The sequence below is a fragment of the Xiphophorus maculatus genome, chromosome 14 (assembly GCF_002775205.1).
Source record: "Xiphophorus maculatus strain JP 163 A chromosome 14, X_maculatus-5.0-male, whole genome shotgun sequence".
NCBI classification, from domain to species: Eukaryota; Metazoa; Chordata; class Actinopteri; order Cyprinodontiformes; family Poeciliidae; genus Xiphophorus; species Xiphophorus maculatus.
This window is the reverse complement of record NC_036456.1, coordinates 9,253,068-9,273,427: the sequence shown is the minus strand read 5'-3', so window position 1 is coordinate 9,273,427 and position 20,360 is coordinate 9,253,068. Positions and strand designations below refer to the sequence as shown.

Here is a 20,360-nt window from a genome sequence, read left to right as displayed (position 1 = left end):
CTAAAGTTCACACTTTTCTGCTGTGGGTGAAACTGAAAGCAACCACAGTCCTGTATGCACTCAAAAGGTGTGCATCTGTTTGTCTGCAAGCAAAGCTAGCTGTAGCCACTTTGGTTGGCCAGTTGTCAAGAAAGATTATGGTTTGGTCCCTCAACGATCAAGAATATCTGTTTCTTTTATCAATGACAATCGAAGTGTGTAAAACAGCTTCGTTTCTAATCTGAAAGCAGGTCTTGCAATTTTCCAAATATTTTCACTTATTTGCTTTTGCAGATTTTATAGAATAGATAGAGTCCAGCAGTGGACCACAAACCAAATGTCGCACGTTATTCTTTTTAGAAGCAGATTACTACATCTATAGACAATTCTGAGGAAAATTTGATTAAAAAAAAACCCATTTCAGATTATTTATTACCAATAGAGGTTCAGTCTAGTAATTCCAAACGTCTGATTATGTGTAGAAGGAGTTAATAGATTTACGTGATAGAAGGAGTGGCACCATTAAGCTCTGCCATTGTTCAGAAATGTGGCACCCATCTCCAATTTGCACTTCTAAAAATAATAATAATAATAAACATCTTTAAAATGTGTTGACATTTTTCAGTTAATTCCAAATTGTTATCTTTAAATAAGTAACCTAACCAGTTCAGTCATTTAACTGTTCCAGCTCTGTTCATCTGATGCAAAAGATGCAGAAAACTCATCCTTTAAGCTGAACTGTGACCGTTCAGCTACACAAGTTCAACCAGTTATTATCTCTAAATCAGTAAAACTCAAACTACCAAACAGTTGGCAGATATTCTTTATTTGTAGTCAACTTAAAAAAAAAAAAACACAGCAGCTCTATAACTTGCAAGTTGGAAAAATCAGTTTTGTGAAATGCGGCATAAACCTGCAGCAGTTTCTCAAGTCAGGAGAAATTTATAATTCTTCACAGACCTTTAATAGTAAAGCAGACGCAAAAAACCCCCCAAACAAACAAAAAAACACATTGGTGAACAAATGTAGCTAAAAACCTGCCAAATATCACTTGATGGGGGGTCAAATATGCAGCAGCGTGACTTCAGTACACAATGTTCTTTTACTCCGCACAAGATTTTTGTTCCAATAAAGCCACTTTCTTTCCTCCCAACAACATCTACGTCTACAGCCTGAGAGAGGTTGTTGCTACTTTGGTGATTTTTTTTTTCTTTTCGCCCCGTTCATCCCTTTCTCCATCAACAGGAGGATCGTTTGTACTCGCCTTTTACACTAGCGAGCGCCCCTCCTCGCAGGCGGACATGGCACCACCTCACAGAGATGCGCCCACATTACCCATTCAGTGCCCTCTGTCCCAACGCAAAGGCGTAAGAGGCCAAGCACCCAACAATAAAGGCCCCCTAACCCGTTTTTTTTGGGTTTGTAAATATCTTTGTTCCAGTGCAACAACTTCCAGGCTTGTATCTTAGACCCATCAAACGTTTTGCAACGAGAAAGTCGACAAAGGCTGAAACAGCGGAGGAGGCCCGTCCAACAAAGAGGCCCATTTACCGCGTACAGTCAGGGAGGGAGGGTAGGAGGAGAGTTGAATTAATGAATTAAAAATGTCGCAAAAAAAAAAAACACAAAACAGTGGCCATCTGAATGCTTTTGGGCTTATATAGCCGGGGTATGTCAGTGTATGTGTGTGTGTGTGTGTGTGTGTGTGTGTGTGTGTGTGTGTGTGTGTGTGTGTGTGTGTGGGGTCCTCGGAGGAGTGGACTGCCCGGGCTTTTTTAACGTCCCCCTGAGTGGACACACAGGGCGCGCTCTCTCGCTCTCCCTGCTTCGCAAGCAAGAAGAAAAAGTGCAAACTGTCCTCATCCGATTACATAATGATCCAGTAACAGTGAGCCGGAACCGGTGCTGCCAGTGCCAGTGCGCAGGGAGACACTGACTAGCTGCCGGGGAATAGTCAGCCAGGTCTGACCGCGTTCAAGTTTGTTTGTTATTTTGTTTTTTGTTTTTTCTTTTATTTGCTGAGAAATTTCCTTTGGTCCTTTTTAAAAATTTGTTTGCTTTCTTAGATGCACAGGATGACTTCGACGTAGCGTCGCGAGAGCAAACAATGCAACACATTGGTGAAAAATGACGTTAAACATGTGTGAACCATCAACAAGTGCAACCCGGTCAAGACCCTGAAGTTTTGCAGCAATTTCTTTTTCTTATTTTTTTCTAAGTCATTCATACAAATTTTTTTTTGCACGTTTGCTGGACGGTGAAGCTGTCCAAGCTGCACTCAAAGCAAACATCCGTAACAAGTCGACAGAAAGGTAAGAAAAAAATGTCAAAATTTATATTTGAATGAGTTTTGTATTGTTTGCCACATGATACGTGTTGCTTTTTGCCTCGTTCAACTAAACAAACATACATTCTTGCACCCTTATGCACTAAAATGAATCAATTAGTGCAATACTTGATCCTGTGTTTACTAATATGAGGAAAAAATGCTACTTGGAAGACTTTAGGTGTTATGCCATTATGGTAAAACAGATTGTAAACGCTGCAGCTCGTTCTTACTGCACCTGCTGTGTAGAGGCATGCGAGTGCCGAGCAACACTAGCAGAGGTTTACTTCTCTAATTTAGAGCAATGTCACACACTGTTGAGTGTTTTTTAAAATCACAATTTATATGTGGGAAGAAGTTTAACACTCAAGGATCAATATAGACTTAGAAAAGCCAGTTTTAAGCCAAACGTTGCAGGAAAACATCTATTATAGCTTTTGCTCTAGTGCAAAAAAACCAAACAAAAAACATTCAAGTCATCTCCAGAAGCTGACAGTGTGGCAGTCAAATCTTACATTACATCAATTTTAAAAAGCCAGAAAAGGTTTTGATCATGTTTTCACCCAGGCAGCCGTCGATTTTAATTCGACGAGCGGCACCGCCACAGTAGCAAACAGAACAGATTCACAGCCATGCTGCAAAAAAAACAAAAGAGGCGCTCCTGAATTTGTGGCAAACAGCTGGCCTCCATTCACAAACGTCAGGCGGTGTCGTAACTCTTCAGACGGGTTGAGAAAGTGAAGACGATGGTTTGAGGAAGCGCTCGCTTCAGCTGTGAGCTCATTCGGTCGGCGGCTGCCATGTCTGTTTGTTTACTCTGCGCCTCACTTTTTGTTCCCCAAATCAAAAGGGAGACAGAGGAGGAGAGGGGGGGGGGAGAAACCTAATCAGATAAAATGCAAGAGATTTAGAATTAGTGAATTTAATTCGGAACCAAGCTTATTTTAAAACTTGGAAATTATGCGATTTCATTTCAAGTAACTGTCAAAGTATTATGAAGGAATCAGGAGGGTTGTTTGCTTAATATAGTCACTAAAAAAACACAAAATCTTACCAAGTATTTTTGGCCTAGTTTCTGGTGCAAATATCTTAGTACACTTGAAATAAAACAAGACGAACTTGCAAGCGACCTTTCTGCAAGAAGTAAGAGCTTGATTTGACTAAGTGATTCCTTAAGATTGATTAAAAAGTACCGGTTCCTCTTATTTCACTTATATCTACCACTTTTTATCAATATTCAAGAGTAATTCACTCAAATCAAGTTCTTATTTCTTGCAGAAGAGTTGCTTGTAAGTTAGTCTCGTCTTATTTCAAGTGTACTTGCACCAGAAACTGGGCCAAAAATACTTGGTAAGATTTTGCGTTTTTGCAGTGTGGAGCTCTATCGGACGCACAGTCCAGGTCGCACCTGATATGAGCTGATGACTGAACAGGATAAAACATGTGCAAAAATTTAAAAAAAGCATTGGACAGATGTATGGATGAATTTTGTCCCTTGCCTAATGCACTATGCGCAATTTAGATCAAGTTATTAGTTTTTACGTCAGATCCCAGAGGTCATGACACAACGTAGGGAGTTTCTGGTTACTAACTTGTGTCCCTGGTTTCGCTCATTTAGAAAAATCTCAGTTGATTTGGAGCAAACACCAACTTTTGGAATATTCTCATCTTCAAGAGTTCACAAAATTCAAGTGTAACTTTTGCATTTTGTCCAACCATAATATGCCACACTGAGCACATAAAAATGGGGTTTGCAGGATTAAAGTCAGATACTTTTTTTTTTTTTACTGTAAAACAACTTCAAACTTCTCCACGCCTTCCTCCCTGAGCATCCTCTCAACGACACTGTCTTTAAGAGGCAGAGTGTCTTCAGTCAGAGGCTTCTTCAAAATTGTTGCGAAGCAGACTGCTACAGGAGGTCTCTCGTGCCCGCATCCAACACCGTCTGCAATAACTCTTTAATTAAATGAGTTACGACAACATTTAGTTTCACTTTGGGGTCAGTGAAGGCGTCTTTGAAGTGAATTAGCTGAATGATGCCGACTGTTCATTAATGTTCTCTAACAAACCGCGGTTCACAGAACAGCTCAGACAAGGTCGGTCTCTTTACTCAAAGGAAATTCACTGAACTGGATTTTACTATGATTTGTCAGAATAGTGGGGGGGAAAAGCGCACCGCACTTTTCAGAGTTGAACTTGTAAAGCTCGTAGAAATCCAAGTCGTGGTTTTACTCCTTCACGATTACACAAAGTCATTTGTGTTGATCTGTCACACGAGACCCTCATAAAATACATTCAAGTTTGTGGTAAATGTCAAATAACCGCGTTGGCGAAAATACGGGAGCCGTGTGACATTTATCTGTGCAGAAACTTGCTGCATCTGCAGATCTGCGTTTCAGCCACAGAGCGCTTTGACGTGCAAGTCGACGTCAAAAGAAGACGTTCTGTCCTAATCAGACTGCCTTTAATCATTTCCTCGAAGATAAAGCGCCGCTGACTCGACAGCAGCTCATTTGTGTTGCGGCTCGGCCGGGCTGAATGAAGTTGGTCTCGCCGTTGTCTTGAGCTGGCCCACCAGATGCCATCTTGGCACGGCGTGCGTTAATGTTTGGGGCCGTCCATTCAGCCCGGCCACAGAGGCTGCTGTGGTGCGGGACAGTTGTCCAAGCCATTCAGCTGGAGTCCCTTTCAGAGCCGTGCACTGGCTGCAGGGGTGCGGACGCTGGGCCGAGTGGAAGGGATTTACTTTCTCCTCTGGAATACTAATGTCAAGCTTTTGTCACCACCTTCACTCCACATCCCTCCAACCCCCCTTTTTTTTATCCTTCACCATCTTTCCCGCTCTTTTTTCCCCCCGTTTTTTTTACCTGACGCTACATTTGTCTCTCTCTCTCAAATCTTCCCTCTGAACTAATTCTTCTGTCTGCATGTAAAGCGCTGCATGCTCACACAGGCTCAAATACACCAGCAAACACTCCGGCGCTCGGTTCTGGTCTCCTCCCCCCCCCCTGTCTAACTTGCTCTCTTTCACTTACTCGCCCAGCCAGTCGTATTTTTCAATAGTGGCTTTTGTCCCTTTCATCTCGTCGGAAACAAAGGATTCTTGTGCACACGGGACAGAGGGAAGACGAGGCCTGCATGGGCCGGACGGGGCGGAAGAGATCATAACCTTGACTGTTTTGTCATTCTCTTGGGGTAGAAAAAAAAAAAAAACGTTTCGAGCGATTGTGGAAATTCGTCAAAGTCACAGCAGCAGAAAAAGCATAAAGTTGGCTGCAGAAATCCCCCAAAGCATATAGTTTTTTTTCCACTGTCACCAACCTTTTAAGGGTGTTTTCATACTTGGTAGTGCGGCAGACTCCATTCGATTGGGGAGGAAAGTTGTAACATTTGTTAGGTTTTCGGCTCCCACACTGCTGTGTGTAAAAAAACGAAAACCTGTTATCTCTCTCACCTGTGGTGGCGCTGCACCAAGAACTGCTGAAGGAAACGACATGAAAACCTCAGAAGAAGACATCAACTTCCTTTTTCAGACAATAGTAATAAAAACCAAAAATGGTGGAGTTGCATCAGATTTTAGAAGTTGTAGGATTTTTCTTTTGTCTCTGGCGAAAGACCTCAAACCATTTTTCTCTCACGCGGTAAGACTCCGGCATTTGTTTTGGTTGTACTTACCCAGAATGCCCTGCGCTATCGTCTACTTCCTGCTCTCGTAGCTGTCTTCGGTCCACTCGGTGTTCACGCATGCATTTGAACTGAACCAGAGTTCATTTAAATCGAACCGAGATCTAGAGTTCAATTTTTTTTGGACCCCTTCAGAGTTCAGTTGCGCATTCACACCTCCGCAAACGAACCGAACTTTCTAGGCATTCGGTTGAATCAAACTAAACAGGGCTGCTGTGATTTTGCCCTCTACATTTATTACTCCTCCATCACCCTTTAAAACCTAAGAGATGCATAAACCTATGTTAAGTTTATTTCTGCAAGATATAAATTTAACAATATGCGTTAAGTTGCTCTCTAATCTACATCCTTATCCACAAAATGTAATGAAAAGACAAGAGTCACTGCATTGCATATGTCAATATTTACCAGTAAATCCTTTTTTATTTTGTTTTGAAAAAGGGAAAACAGTCCTTCTGCTTCATTATTGCATAATAATCAGACCACATAACACACAAATACTCTCACAAATTCATAAACTTTCCTCCAGGTTTTGGAGTTTTTAATAAAAGGAAACCAAATAATTATCATTTAATTCTGACTTGCCTTATTTCTTTTAATGATCACTTGTAAAATATGCATAAAACATGTCGATGTTTGAACATTTCAGTGCAGCAAAGTGGCATAAACCTCTACAGGAAATTGATCTTCTGAGAACAAAGGTGTTTAGTTACAGATGGGCAGAACGAGGGATTGATGTAAGAAACCAGTATGGAGAAAAGATACAGGTGAGAACATGAAATATACGCTTAATCTAGCAGGATGAGGAACGGCCAGAACTGCTAATTACAGGAGAGGGAAGAGGAGACGCATGAGATGAGGGCTGAAGAAAATGAAATTATTAAAATGCAGCAAACAGAGATGAAGCCCAAACACCCCAGAACTACGATGGAAGCAAAGTTCACTTCACTTCACTATATTTCCACTTCCATTACGCTTTCCAGTTTAAAGATGATCGAATAAGTAAAAAGTGACATTCACTGAAAATATACCAGCACAAAACAACAAAGCAGTTTGGAGCAAATTAATATCTGCAGCATATGCTCTGCTCTCACCTTAGTCCACAAGTCAGTTTGCAAACGTTTTATCTACGTAGATCATAATCAAATCTATTTTCACTGAAACGATTTCACTATAACAGCTTAAACAAATTCAATAACTTCCAATTGTTTTTTAAAATCAACTTCATGAACAGAAAAATCATGTAAAATGTGAACATTTTCCTGAATAAAACAACTAAAAATCCACATTTCATTGACAGTGACACGCTAATGATGCAGAAGCTCGGCTAGAGTTGGACATTAATGTAGCTGCTGTAGCTAAGCTAGTTGAGCCTGGATTTAAACTTAGACTCTTGGTCCCACACACTAGTTAAAGTTCGTGACTTGAAATATACAAATATTTTTTGTTTTGAATTGGTGGGCTGAGAGTTGAATCCCAGATGGTTGTGTTAGTTTTACATTACGCTACGCTGCACATGACGGATGAGAATAACAGTTGAAGAAACCAACATCTCCAATTAAATTATAATCAAAATCCTTTTTTTTTAATAGTTAATATTGTTGCTGGATTTAAGTGCAAGTCATTGAAATGCTTAATATTTGTTACCCCTAGAAATACCAACATCAAGGTCATGAGGGCTTTTGAATCGCTTCCCGTTTCCTTTTATACAACAGGAACCTAACAATTGCTTGGTTGGGTGATCCAGTTATTAAGAGGCAATAATTATCCTCCTGAGACCCAGCAATACATTCTTGTCCTCTGTGGAGGACATAGGTTTTTTTGTTCATAACTCTGAAACCATACATGCCACTGTGTTAAATCCTGTTGGTCCTTAGAGAGGACATCCTGGGCCTCAAAATGTGTTCATATTTGCCACAAGAGAGTCCCGATGTCCTCTCCAAAGGACATACTGTAATAAATAAATAATAACATGTTTTGAAACTTTTTCAATTGTAGTGATGTTTTTTCACTCCAAAGAGTCATGTAGTGAAAAAAAAAAGAAATTCAAAAACTTTTTTTTTTCTGGGTCTCAGGAGGATGGGTCATCACTTTACATGTTGAAAAATAAACCACAGGGAAGCTCAGGGCAATGAAATGGGACACCACAGGCTCAGAGTCAGTGGTGAGATACAGTGTGTCACTGTGTCTGTGGGATACATAAACAGAAATGCACATAAGTTTCATTGTTCAATGCATTTTATGCTATAGATCAATAGAAATATTGCATACCTGTGAGGTGGAGAACATGGCAATTTTTACACATATTTTTCAATAATGAAAATCTAAAACGTATATTAATTTCAGCTGCCAACAGGACTGAATTGTTCTCGAGGCTTTGTGAGGAAAACTGAAGAGCACACCAGGCAGGGAGAAAGTTGTGAAATTCTTTTATTATAATTTTAATGACCGAACTCAAGATACAGGATTGGTGACATCAGGTTGAGGGCAACAGAGGATCTGACAATGAAGTGACAGAATCAAGGAGTATTTAAATTGGCGGAGTTTTCACACAGTAGAGGAAATGAACAAATATGAAACAAATGTGGCAGCATTTGAAACTAATGCACTGGGGAAAAGTCCTGAATAAACCAAGGAGCAAATGACAATTACTAAGATAAAGACAGAAAAATGCCACAAAAGATGCACCTGAAGTAGACCACAACTAGGTAGGTAAACTAAAAGTGTTTTCACACCTGATAGTCCGGTAGACTCGCTTCAATTGGGGGGCCAAAGTTGCAACATCCTGCTCACCTCCTCCCCTGTGGTGGCGCTGCACCAAGAACTACTGAAGGAATCGACTCAAAAATGAGCGCAGCTTCCCTCTTGCAAAATGCAAACAAAAATGGAGTAGCGTCAGATTTTAGATTTCTCTTTTGCATTTGGTAAAAGACTGTGAGAAATTTCTCCCACTAGCGCTAGACTCTTGCATTTGTTTAGGTTGTATTCACCCAGAATGCCCTGAGTGTGTTCCCTGCCTTTGGAGCAGTCTTTGGTCTGCCTGCCATTCACATACTCATTCAAGCCACATCAGAGTTCACTTCAGCCAAACTGAAACCTGTTCCAGGACGGTTCAGAGTTTGTTTTGGTCCACATCAGAGTTTTATTGTGGATTAAAATTTTGACAATAGGCCTCCAAACTTAATTCCTTTTACATCAGTTCAAAAGCACACTGCGACTATAGCCTAGAGCAGCGGAGACGTGTTCTCTGGAGTGACGAAAGAATGGTGAGCTGCCATTATGATGATGGATTGTTTTGTCGCAATTAATTATTTCCAGTAGAAAAAAATTAACTCTTAATGAGTCAACATGCAAATACATTTTGAACAATTTTAACATCTCTAGCGTCAATAAAGAAATGGACAAGCAAGTCTACTGGTGAAGAAAGTGACAGTTCTGACTTCCACCCCAGTAAGAATGGACTCTTTTGGAAAAGTCTTTTCTCCCAACATCAGTGTCTGACCTCACTAATGAAGAATGGTCAAATGGTCAATAAGAACACTCCTTAAAAGCTGTCCCAGATGATGTGAAGCTAGACGTGCAAAGAATGGGTCGGCATCCTGTTAAACCTTGTGGATTTTTAACTCTGAATGTTAATTCTTTTAAAAGTTAATACTTTTGAAGTATTGTATATATTTTTTGGAATTTGTTTTGGAATTGAATGTAAGGTTAGAGTTTTTATCTCTGCAAAGTAAGCAACCCTCTGGACACTAAATGGCATTGTACAAGTTATAGCTGCTCAAATGGTCTACATGTACATATGTTTACTGTATGTGTAGGCAGGAACATTGTCGGGTTCAGAGTTCAGCTGGTGTGGCCCAAGTCCAATCACATGCCCGTGCTCCTGACCACGCCTACCCCCTCCCTCTCTCCTCCTTCCCCCCTCACATCTTAGTATTCATAGCACAGAGCTCAACACAGCTCTCTATTCATTCACTCTGTGTGAGCTCCAACACGGAGGGAGGCGAGACAAGGGTCAAACAGGACAGGAAAGGACAGAGTGTATCAGATCGCTCCGGTTTTTAGGCTTTTGTTTTGGCTGTGCTGTTTTGGGTTTTGTTTGATTTGCTTCAGAAAGCAAAGACAATTTCTCTGCTTGGTCAAACGATGAGCGAAGAATGGGCAGAAAGGGAAGGATAGAAAAAAGGATGATGTGGAGAAAGACAAGCTGTAGTCCAGATGAGAAGTAAGATTTTTAAAAGCTTGCAAAGGGAAAGTAAAGCGGCGATAAGCGTTCGTGGCACCCAGGGGTGAGGGATCTCTCACTCACTTAATAAACTATTGATACTTTGCAATCCACTTATACCAGGGCTTCGGGGTGTCATCGCGGCGTGTCATCATTTTCAGCGTACAAGTGACGATGGCGTAGTTTTAGGCCAGCCAGACAAGAGACTCATATTTCAGGGCAGAACAGGCATCTCCAGCGCAGTGATGACAATATCAAGTTGGACGTACATGACGGATGTAAAAAAAAAAAGTAGCTGCAAGATTCCACTATGAGCGTTAGTGAGGCTTAGTAATAAATAATGTTGGGTAATGAGATCTCAGACTGCTGATGAAGTCTTCATGTGGAAACGTTTGCTGAATGCTAGGCCAAAGCTAGCATGTCAGCGCCCTTTTGGTCATTGATAATTTTCGTTTACAGAACAGATTTCAGTGAAATTTGAATTAATTGTTTGTAGACATGACCTACAAAAAACCAAAAATAATTAGCCTGCCTCATGAGCTTTGTACTTTATTTCTACAGGGAATGTCCAACACTCAATACAGTCTCAATTTATTGTAAATTGTAAATAACTATTCAGGAAACCTAAACCTGTTAGACCAAGAAAGAATGTGCAAGGTCGATGATAAAGTTTGCAAGTTGAACACCACAAAGTATAAAACTCAAAAATCAAGTCGGCAAATTATGGCTGCAAGTCTCCTGTTCACGAACTGTACACAAACGACATTTATTAGAAGTTTGTCATGTATATCATTTGTAAATGCCTTGACCAGTAAACAAGGCATTTAAAAGAGCGATATAAGTTTTGATTGTGTTTAGATTGAGGCCTTGACATCACACAACCCTCCTCTCTTAAACCTACTTCCAATGGATGAGAGAAACTTGGAAACATATTATGGCATCTTTAGTAAAAAAATTGAACACACCCTGAAAAGAGCGACATAAGTTTAGTCCTAATGTTACTCACTATGACATACATCAATCAAGCAACCAGCCAACTAATCAACCAACCAACCAGGTAGTTTATTTTGAACTTAAATTTTAGTTTTGATTGAGTAGATTGTCTTAGGAATCCCAAAGTACCAGTGTACAGATGGGAAAGATCTCCTCTACTCGATTTTGTTATTTTAGTGCAAAATGAGTAAATTAGCATGATTTTTCACAGATGGAGTACCTGGCTTAGTGAAAGCCTTTCTTTTGAAAAGGCAGGGAGAGAAAAGAAGAGCTTTGACTGGCGGGCCACAACACTGTCATCCTGAAATGTACATCGAATCCTTTTCTTCTGTTCTATTTTTCAAGTTAAATGTTCCACTAGGTCATCTCCCCATTCATATGGGGTACTTTTCTTTATTTTTATTATTTTTGCTTTGGCTACCTTTAACCATTTTACTTGGACTCCCCTATTGTTCAACTTTATTGTTCTCAGCATACCTCTGCAGGTTTTCCACACCGTCCTCCTTCACTGCTCACTTTAAGCCCATTTTCCACATTTTTGTCCCCTTCCTTCACACGTCGTATTCCCTCTGTCTGTCCAGTGCCAGCCATGACTTCAGCCACTCCTCCGTCCTCCGAAGGCTCCTCCCCGCAGAAAGTGTGCCATTCCCAGACGCAGACGGACATCAGCAAGCCCCTGCTGAGCTCCACGGGGGGAAGTGGGGCTCCTGCCACCGGTGGGGGAGAAACGGGAGGGCCAAACGAGCTTCGCAGGAGACGCCGAGTCCTCTCCAAGGATGGACGGAGCAACGTCCGCATCGAACACATCAGCGGCAGAGGGGCCCTGTACCTCCGTGACCTCTGGACGACGTTCCTGGACATGCAGTGGCGCTACAAGTTCTTCTTTTTCTCTGCTACTTTTGCTGGGACATGGTTCCTGTTTGGGGTGCTTTGGTACCTGGTGGCCCTTGTGCATGGAGACCTGCTCGGTACGCATCACGACACTCACGCAGCCATGCCTGACACTTAGGAGTTGCATTCATGGAGAGGCAACAGTCCTAAATTTACCTATATCATGCACAGCAAAGTCGTTAAAGCAGGCGGTAAAGTCAAATACTCATGTAGGTGTTCTTAAAATTGTTTTGTACGGTACAGACAAAGGCAGTAAACTCTTCTTTGGTATTTGCAATGCTCCAGATTGATCTTCTGCTCCTTGTTTCCTGCCTTCAGAGTTCGACCCACCGTCCAATCACACGCCATGTGTGATGGAGGTGAAGACGTTGACAGGAGCCTTCCTCTACTCCCTGGAGTCGCAGACCACGATTGGCTATGGCTTCCGGTGCATAACAGAGGAGTGTCCCGTAGCAATAGTCCTCCTCATTGTTCAGCTGGTCATCACCATGGTGATGGAGATTTTCATCACTGGGACCTTTCTTGCAAAAGTAATTAAAATTTTTTTTTTTAAAGTTTTGAATAGAATAATAAATGTTACAGGAAAAATGTTGGTATAGCCAATTCAGCATTGCTAAGAAGTTTCTTGTCTATATTTCACTGTGACTACAGTAAAAGATGGCGGTGGCAGCATTATGGCTACAAAAAGCCAAAATTAAGTGTCAGAAAATCTGCGAGGTCACCTAAAGTGGGCTAAGTGTTGGGTGACGACAGAGTTCAACTGAAAAACAGAAAGGTGAAATAAAATCAAAGGGAGCTTTTTATTTTAGGCTGCACACACAAAGCAATTGCAGCACATTTGTTATTTCTAACATTTTTGCTTCTTAGTCAAGTTGTACGCCATAAATGTCACGTAATATGTATACAATTTTAGCAAACAGTGTGTATATTTTTAGCTGTTGTTTCCCGTACTGCACGAGTCTTTTCTATTCCTTATCTTCATATTTGAGTTGCTTATGCAGAAAACTTGCATGTGGGGTTCTGTTATCATTCGGATCTATTAGAAGCAGACTCCAGCGCGCTAGAATAATGATCATACTGAACCGTCAGCGCGAAAAGTTATCAGTGTCAGTTATCAGTATCACAGTTTTTGGTTGCGGATTATTATCGGTCTGATCTGAGAAGAAAAAAAAGAGTTTCCGCTGTTGTTTTTATTTGAAACTATTTACTTTTACTCTCTCGTGTTCTCAGAATTTAAACATTACGCTTTTAATGGGTGACCTACAGTATTTTTGATACAACATTTTAGCAACGAGGGTCCATCCTAATCTCAGATTTCTTCCTTTCCTCCGGCAGGTTGCTCGCCCCAAGAAGAGAGGCGAGACGGTGAAGTTCAGTCAACATGCTGTCGTGTCGTTTCACGAGGGTCGGCCCTGCCTGATGATCCGAGTGGCCAACATGCGCAAAAGCCTGCTGTTAGGATGTCAGGTAATAGATCACTTTGAACAATATTTACTTGCATCAAGCTAACGTCACACACCGGCCTGTGCAGATATTTTAACGTCACGTCAGATAGCAGTGCGGATTCTTGAACTCCTTTGAGACACGATTCTGGGAATATCTATTAACTATATTTTTGTTTTAGATGAATTTTGATCAAACTTCTCAAATTTTACACAAGTACACTTTACTGTCATGAGTGCAAATTACTCTTTGTACTGTTTTCTTTGCCAATACATATTTAGTCATGAGGGACAACCTATTTGCGGTAAATGTGCAATGATTTAAGAAGTCGACATCGTTAATTATAGCTAACGTGAATTTAAAGTATGGTATTAAAAACAATGTTGGAGCTTTCAACTCCATTTATGGTGGGTGTTAGGTTCGTTTTAGAACGTAACCTCCCCCACCCCCGCCCGCCCTCGAAATGAAACGGAATAAAACAAAGCAAAACAAAAACATTTTAAAAATAGAAGAAGAGATGAACAACAAAGCCACCTGGAACAGTGTGAAAGTGTGTTGGCGTTTTGGGTTCCCCCTAAAAGCCCTTCTAAGCCCCCTCACATCAGACTAAGATCGCATCGTGGCATATGAGATTAGTCAGATTGTGGGGATGATGTTTGTAGGTTGTTGTTAAAAACAAAATGCTCTCCTTATTATCTGTGATGGAAAGTCAGAGTTTCCTAAATGATTTACACATGCACAAAACCCCCAATGGTGATTTTCAGATTTTTCCTTTATTAGTGAAGTTGTAGCATTTCAGGATTCTGGGTGAGCCTAAATGGGCGACGCTGGTACTAGCAGCTGTAACGTATGTAAAAATGATTGTGCAGCAGGGCTCACTCTGGACTGAGCAGTTCTCTGTACAAAAAACTTCGTTATCCTCTCTTTCTCCTCAAAATGATTGTTGAGGTGCGGAAACCTATTTACAGGAAATTGTGAAATGTCATTTTAGAGGAGATTTCATTCGCATGGTGGTAGCATTGTTGAATATAGTCAAAAGGCAGGGCAAATCAATTTGGTGAGTCTATGACAAAGCCATCATTGTTTTCCATGTTGGAATTGGGCTTTTCCAGTTTTGCCACCATCTAACATTTTGCATTCAAGCATTCACAGACCTGAAGACTGACTTAGTCTTAATTTAACACGACGAGGGTGTCGGACATTTTTAATCTCAGTCCCTCCAATGGTGGGCTTTGGGAAACCAAACGCCGTCAATGTGTTTTTCATAGTTCTGGTTAGAGAACAGTAGCAGATCACATTTGTCAAACTCAAACACTCCCTTGGGTAAAATCCATCCATCCATTTTCTAACACCCTTGTCCCTATCTGGGTCAGGAGGTGCTGGTGTCTATCTCCAGCTAACGCTCCGGGCGAGAGGCGGGGTCACCCTGGACAGGTCGCCAGTCTGTCGCAGGGCAACACAGAGACAGACAGGACACACAACCATGCGCACACACACACACTCACACCTAGGGAGAATTTAGAGAAACTAATTAACCTGACAGTCATGTTTTTGGACTGTGGGAGGAAGCTGGAGTACCCGGAAAGAATGGATAAAATCCTGTTCGCCAAAACTTTTAATGTGGCCCTCTAGAGTCTAGGGGGCCACATTGAACCTTAAGATAACTGTTGTATGCTTAAATATTATTCAATCAGTCAAAATCAATTCAGTTTATTACACCAATGTGAGAAGATGTTAAACATTGCTACATTTTTAGAAGTACTAATCAAACTTAAATAAAACTAATATATATTTTTTTACTTTTTGTTAGTGGGTAGTTTTATCAGTGCATTCTGCCACAACCAGTCGATCTTCATGAGGCCCGAAATGAAAATCAGTTTCACACCCCAAGAGGCTTGAGACTGACTTAGATCATGAATCTGATTGCAGTTGGAATGTTTTGGATAGTTTAAAATGAGGAACTGAAAGTGCAAATGACTGGGTGGAAGTGGGTTTTTTTTTTATTTGGAGATGTGCTGTGCAGCATTTAGGCATGTTCTGGTTTCCTATGATTGATTATGAAGACTCCATGTGTACAATACTTTGAAAAGATTTCCATATTGAAGTAAAAACTTCACATTTTCTTTATATTTCTTGTCTCTTTGCTTGTTGCTCTGAAACAGAGATGTATCAGTCAGTCAGTCAGATTTTATTTGCATAGCACCTTTCAGCGACAAGGCATTTCAAAGTGCTTTACATCATAAAAACACAAAAATACAAAGTCATAGAAAACACAATCAACAACATTACATTTTGCACATCAGATTATTGATTAATGTTTCATGATTAGGTTTCAAAATAAACTCTAAACGGCTGCTTTAGTCTAGATTTAAAGAAACTCAGTGTTTCAGCTGTTTTGCAGTTTTCTGGAGGTTTGTTCCAGATTTGTGGTGCATAGATGCTGCATGCTGCTTCTCCATGTTTGGTTCTGATTCTGGGGATGCAGAGCAGAACCAGAAGACCTGAAGTTTTTTTTAAAGTGTATTCTCTGAGCTACAGGGAGCCAGTGACTACTAGTGACTACTAATTGAGTACATTGTTAATGCTTTATTCTAGAGCCATTACTGGAGGGCCAATGTAAATATCAAACCGGGAGCCGTCTGGTTACAAGATGTCTTTCCAACTTCTTTGGCTGCAGTTACTGACTACATCTTGGCTCCCAGGTGACGGGGAAGTTGCTTCAAACGTCTCTGACCAAAGAGGGTGAAACGGTGCGGCTGGACCAGCGCAACGTTCCCTTCCAGGTGGACACATCCAGCGACAGCCCCTTCCTCATCATACCCCTGACGTTCTACCACATCATCGATGAGAACAGCCCCCTCAGAGCCTGGGCAGCGAAGGGTACGTCACAGCTCTGATGACGTTGTGTCTTCAGGTCCGATCAACTCATGCCGAACGTGTTGAACTGCAACATGGAAGCTTTCTGGACGTTATTACGAGTCCACATTAGAACAAGTGTCTCATTATTGCCTCTTAACCGTCTCCCACGCATCCGCGACGAGTAAAGTGATTGGAATCTTACATTTACCGTTGAGTTATGGTAATTGACAAAACGTGTAGGTACAATGCGCATGTATGCGTATGTAGGTGTGTTGGTATTCACAGACACGTGCTGCGTTCTTGGCCGTGTCGAGCTGTCCACAGTTGGGTTTGTTTGGCACTGGAGGAGAGTTTTTTTTTTTTTTTCTGGCAGGAATGTGTGTGAGAGAGTCCTCTCGAGACACCCCTCATTAGAGCACAATACTGTACAGTCCGGGGCGCTGACATGCAGCCCGCACAGATCCACTTACAGCAGCTCAGAGCTCTCATCACTGGAAACTACAAGAGTACCCACTAAGCATATCTGGTGCTTTTCCGCCAGCGAGGCCGACTTGGATATTCTGTAGATTATCCAGAAGCATTTATTTCCTCATATTTACCTCCTTCACATGTAGTTAACACTTTATAAATGTCTAAATAACTTCCTCCATTTTGCAAAGGCGGTTTTACGTGTGCTTGAGGTGATTTTTAGCTGATGTGCCAAAGGAAAGATGAAAAGACATTTGCCAAATACGATCTGGTGGGTCTGTGCCTTACCAGAGGCATGAAACTTGAAAAACTTTCAACGTCCAAATCTCTGGCAGGGAGAGGAGAGCTTTTTATTTCTCTGAGTTGTTTGGTTTATGCTGGTTTGCAAACTCTTCATCTTATTGCTGCCGTGTGCAGAGTCAACATCTGACAAAAGGTTGGTTGATTCGCTCCAAACCAGTAGATGGAAATATGCCTTTTCTTTTTTTTTCTTTTGCAACAGTTTAAAAGTTCGCTCAAAATTTGCATGACAGTTTGATGGAAGCAGCTTGATACTGTCTTCAGTGTTGTCGTATCTTACCCCTGCTGATAATGATTTTATGCTGCTAAAGTGCCAGGCAGACGTTAGCGTGTGTACACTATGCTTTGATATGACTCATTGATAATTTGTCTTTCCAGTTGATCAAGTACAGACAAAACTTGTTTTTTCATCTTAACTCATTAGCTGCTTCCTCACACTCACATTTAGACTTTAAACTGCAGCAGCCAGTTCAGTCTCTGTTTCTGTGAGACTTCCACCTTAAAGGGTAAATAGTAATCTAAACCCCACATATGTAAGAACAAAATGCGAGCCATGCGCATGAAAATAGGGTATGAAAGTTTTAGTCATTTGTTGGCTAAGATTACTTACATTACACCTGCAGTCGGAGTTTCAGTAGATCATGGATTCTGCACATTCACAAATTCATAGATGGGGACATTATCAAATGCTCCTGTTTTTTCAAAGTCTAGTTTTCGGTTTTTATATTCTGGACGCTTCCTTAAAGTTATTTTTTCTCTATGACGTTATTTTGTCTTGCATTCTCAATTCCCCTTTCACCGCCAGTTTGATAGCGAATGCTCTGAAAATTGCCGAGGGTTTTTCTCATTGACACACAGTGACGGCCAGCGAGACGCGGATTCTAATCTGCTGTATTTCCAGAGGGCTCGTAAGATCTGTAAATGAGTCGAAGCAACTCGCAAACAGGCAGAGAATCCCTTGATAATTGTGTCACAGTGTTGACAGAGGGGTTGCGAAACACGGTGTTTTGCATTGGTGGGAGTGATATTTGGTCTGTGTTGGGACTCAGCCTTGTTTTCACAGATGAGAGAGTCTGCAGTCTGAGAAACCCCGGGGATGCAGGTGTTCGCCTGCTTGACTGCGTACGTCTGCTGCTCTGTCCTTTGGGGACGTTGTGGGAGGGTAGCGCCACTCAAAGTTTCCACGTTCTGCGTGTTGTGAATAAATAGTCACCAAATTGTGTTGGAAAAACTCCACACGCGACAAATTACAATTTCTACGCGGAAAAGTGTCAGAGTGTGGAACCACTTTCCTCCCAGTCAGGTGGTTAAAGAGAAGCCTCATGGTTTGGTGATTTAGAGAGCAGGAGTGTGTCATGTGAACATGCGTGTACCCAGGTCAGCTTACAACCTTATCTGGTTGAGACTAGATGAATTTAAATCGGGCCCCACCCATGACTTTCTTCAAATAATAGTAAAAAATAAGTGTTATTATTTAAAGACATGATTGGTTCTGAATTTTGTCTCCTTCTTTTTATTTCTCTCCTATCTGCTCCATGAATGGGATTTTTTAGCATCTCTTCTTAGAGCATTTTCATAAGGTTTACAAATCTTCACACTGATTAAGCTCTTAAATAGTTATATGTGATGTTTTTTAAAAAAAATAAAACTAAGAACATATATATCAAATAAATACTATGAAGGTTTAATTTTATTACTCAATTAGATAATTGAACAGAAACTTGCCTGCATCCTAATTATCTTTTCAATAGTATTTGTTGCCTTGTTGTATGATTTAGATTTGCAAGGCGGAGAGAAGCAGCTCATTCAGAATATTCAGCGGCATGACCATGATGTAGAAATAATTATGAAAACTTGATATTAAAAGAAAAACCAATCATTTCCGCATTTCAGAAAAAAATTTGGTTGGAAGGGCTTGTACTTGGTTATCTCTGTTGCTTGTGCGTTTTTTTTTTTTTCCGACTGCATTTTTTTCTTCCACTGAGCTTTCACCATTATGCTTGGATGCAGCACTTTGTGAACAACCAGATCCTTTAGGATCGACTTTATGTGGCTTATTCTTCTTGTGCACCCCGGTCAAAGGTCAAGTCAGCAGTTCGGGGTTACCAGCTACCACATAATATTTCTGCGTTGTCATTAGCTGTAGCCGTGTGTTAAATTGAATTACTTAAACTTTAAAATTTCATTTATACAAGCTATTTAAGAGCACTTGTAAGTCGTGTTTTTGTGTTTTATTTATTTTTTTGTCCACCAGGTGGAGGCTGGGCAGACCCTGAACTGGCTGACTTTGAACTGCTGGTGATCATGAGCGCCACGGTCGAACCGACGTCTGCCACCTGCCAGGTCCGGACGTCGTACCTTCCAGACGAGATCCTCTGGGGGTACGAGTTCCCGCCCGTCGTCTCCCTCTCCCCGTCGGGGAAATACGTGGCTGATTTCGCCTTCTTCGACAAAGTGGCCAAAACCAAGACGTCTCCCTTCCGCAAGCAGCCGTCGTCGCCGAACGACAGAGCGGAGACGCGCCACAACGGCGCCAGGGAAGACGAAACGAGCCGGGAGAGGTTCATACTGGAGGAGAACTACAAGGGGAAAGAAAAGAAGCGGGAGCGGGGCCGCGTCAGAGACAGCAGCCCGCTCAGCGTTCGCATCAGCAACGTCTGAAGCCGAGCTCAAAACAGGAAGCTGTGGGAGGAAGTGGCAGAGAGAAAAGAGGACGAAGAGGAATTGTAAGCTGCTATACGAAATTGCACCATCCCCCAGACACAGCCAGTATTCATCTTCTACACACACCAACATGTGGACCACAGACAGGAAGCTGAGCACCTGAGAGCCACAGCATTTCCTCACAACGACAAGCCTGTAAACAATAACCTGTCAGCCAGAACTTAGACGGAGGACACCCGACTAGTACAAACTTACAGCGGGATTTAAATGTATTTTATATTGTGTAATGTAATGTACGAGTTGGCCCGGTTCTTCTCTTAGAGATGAAATATTTCTACACAAGAGAAAGGGACGAACAGCACCAAGAAAACTCTTTGAGTTTGTTGTGTGTATTACTGAATCGCAGTACTGTGTCTAAAGGCTCCATTATGCAACAACGCATGATGCTACATGCTATGTGGCACGTAGCATCATGCAGCATAGCGTGGGACAAGGAAGGGGCATGCACCATCTAAATCAGGGGTCTCA

General features: G+C 41.5%; 1 protein-coding gene across 2 annotated transcripts; it reads left to right on the top strand.

Annotated features, from left to right (window-relative positions):
• Positions 1 to 1,711: 1,711 nt before the first annotated feature.
• LOC102217970 (ATP-sensitive inward rectifier potassium channel 10-like) lies at positions 1,712 to 19,920 on the top strand. Of its 2 annotated transcripts, XM_023345837.1 has the most exons (7): positions 1,712 to 1,941; positions 2,046 to 2,291; positions 11,789 to 12,175; positions 12,417 to 12,628; positions 13,434 to 13,565; positions 16,244 to 16,421; positions 19,423 to 19,920. In XM_023345837.1, the coding sequence occupies exons 3-7, from the start codon at positions 11,797 to 11,799 to the stop codon at positions 19,827 to 19,829; spliced, it is 1,308 nt and encodes a 435-aa protein (XP_023201605.1). In that variant the 5' UTR covers positions 1,712 to 1,941; positions 2,046 to 2,291; positions 11,789 to 11,796; the 3' UTR covers positions 19,830 to 19,920. The 2 variants fall into 2 exon arrangements, with proteins under 2 accessions (XP_023201605.1, XP_023201606.1); XM_023345838.1 differs by having other exon boundaries at positions 1,712 to 2,291.
• The last annotated feature ends 440 nt before the right edge of the window (positions 19,921 to 20,360 follow it).

Coding starts and splice junctions, on each gene's coding strand:
- LOC102217970 (XM_023345837.1), top strand. CDS start 11,797: ATGACTTCAGCCACTCCTCCGTCCTCCGAAGGCTCCTCCCCGCAGAAA. Junction 12,629..13,433: donor CTGGGACCTTTCTTGCAAAA/GTAATTAAAATT, acceptor TTCCTCCGGCAG/GTTGCTCGCCCCAAGAAGAG. Junction 16,422..19,422: donor CAGAGCCTGGGCAGCGAAGG/GTACGTCACAGC, acceptor TTTGTCCACCAG/GTGGAGGCTGGGCAGACCCT.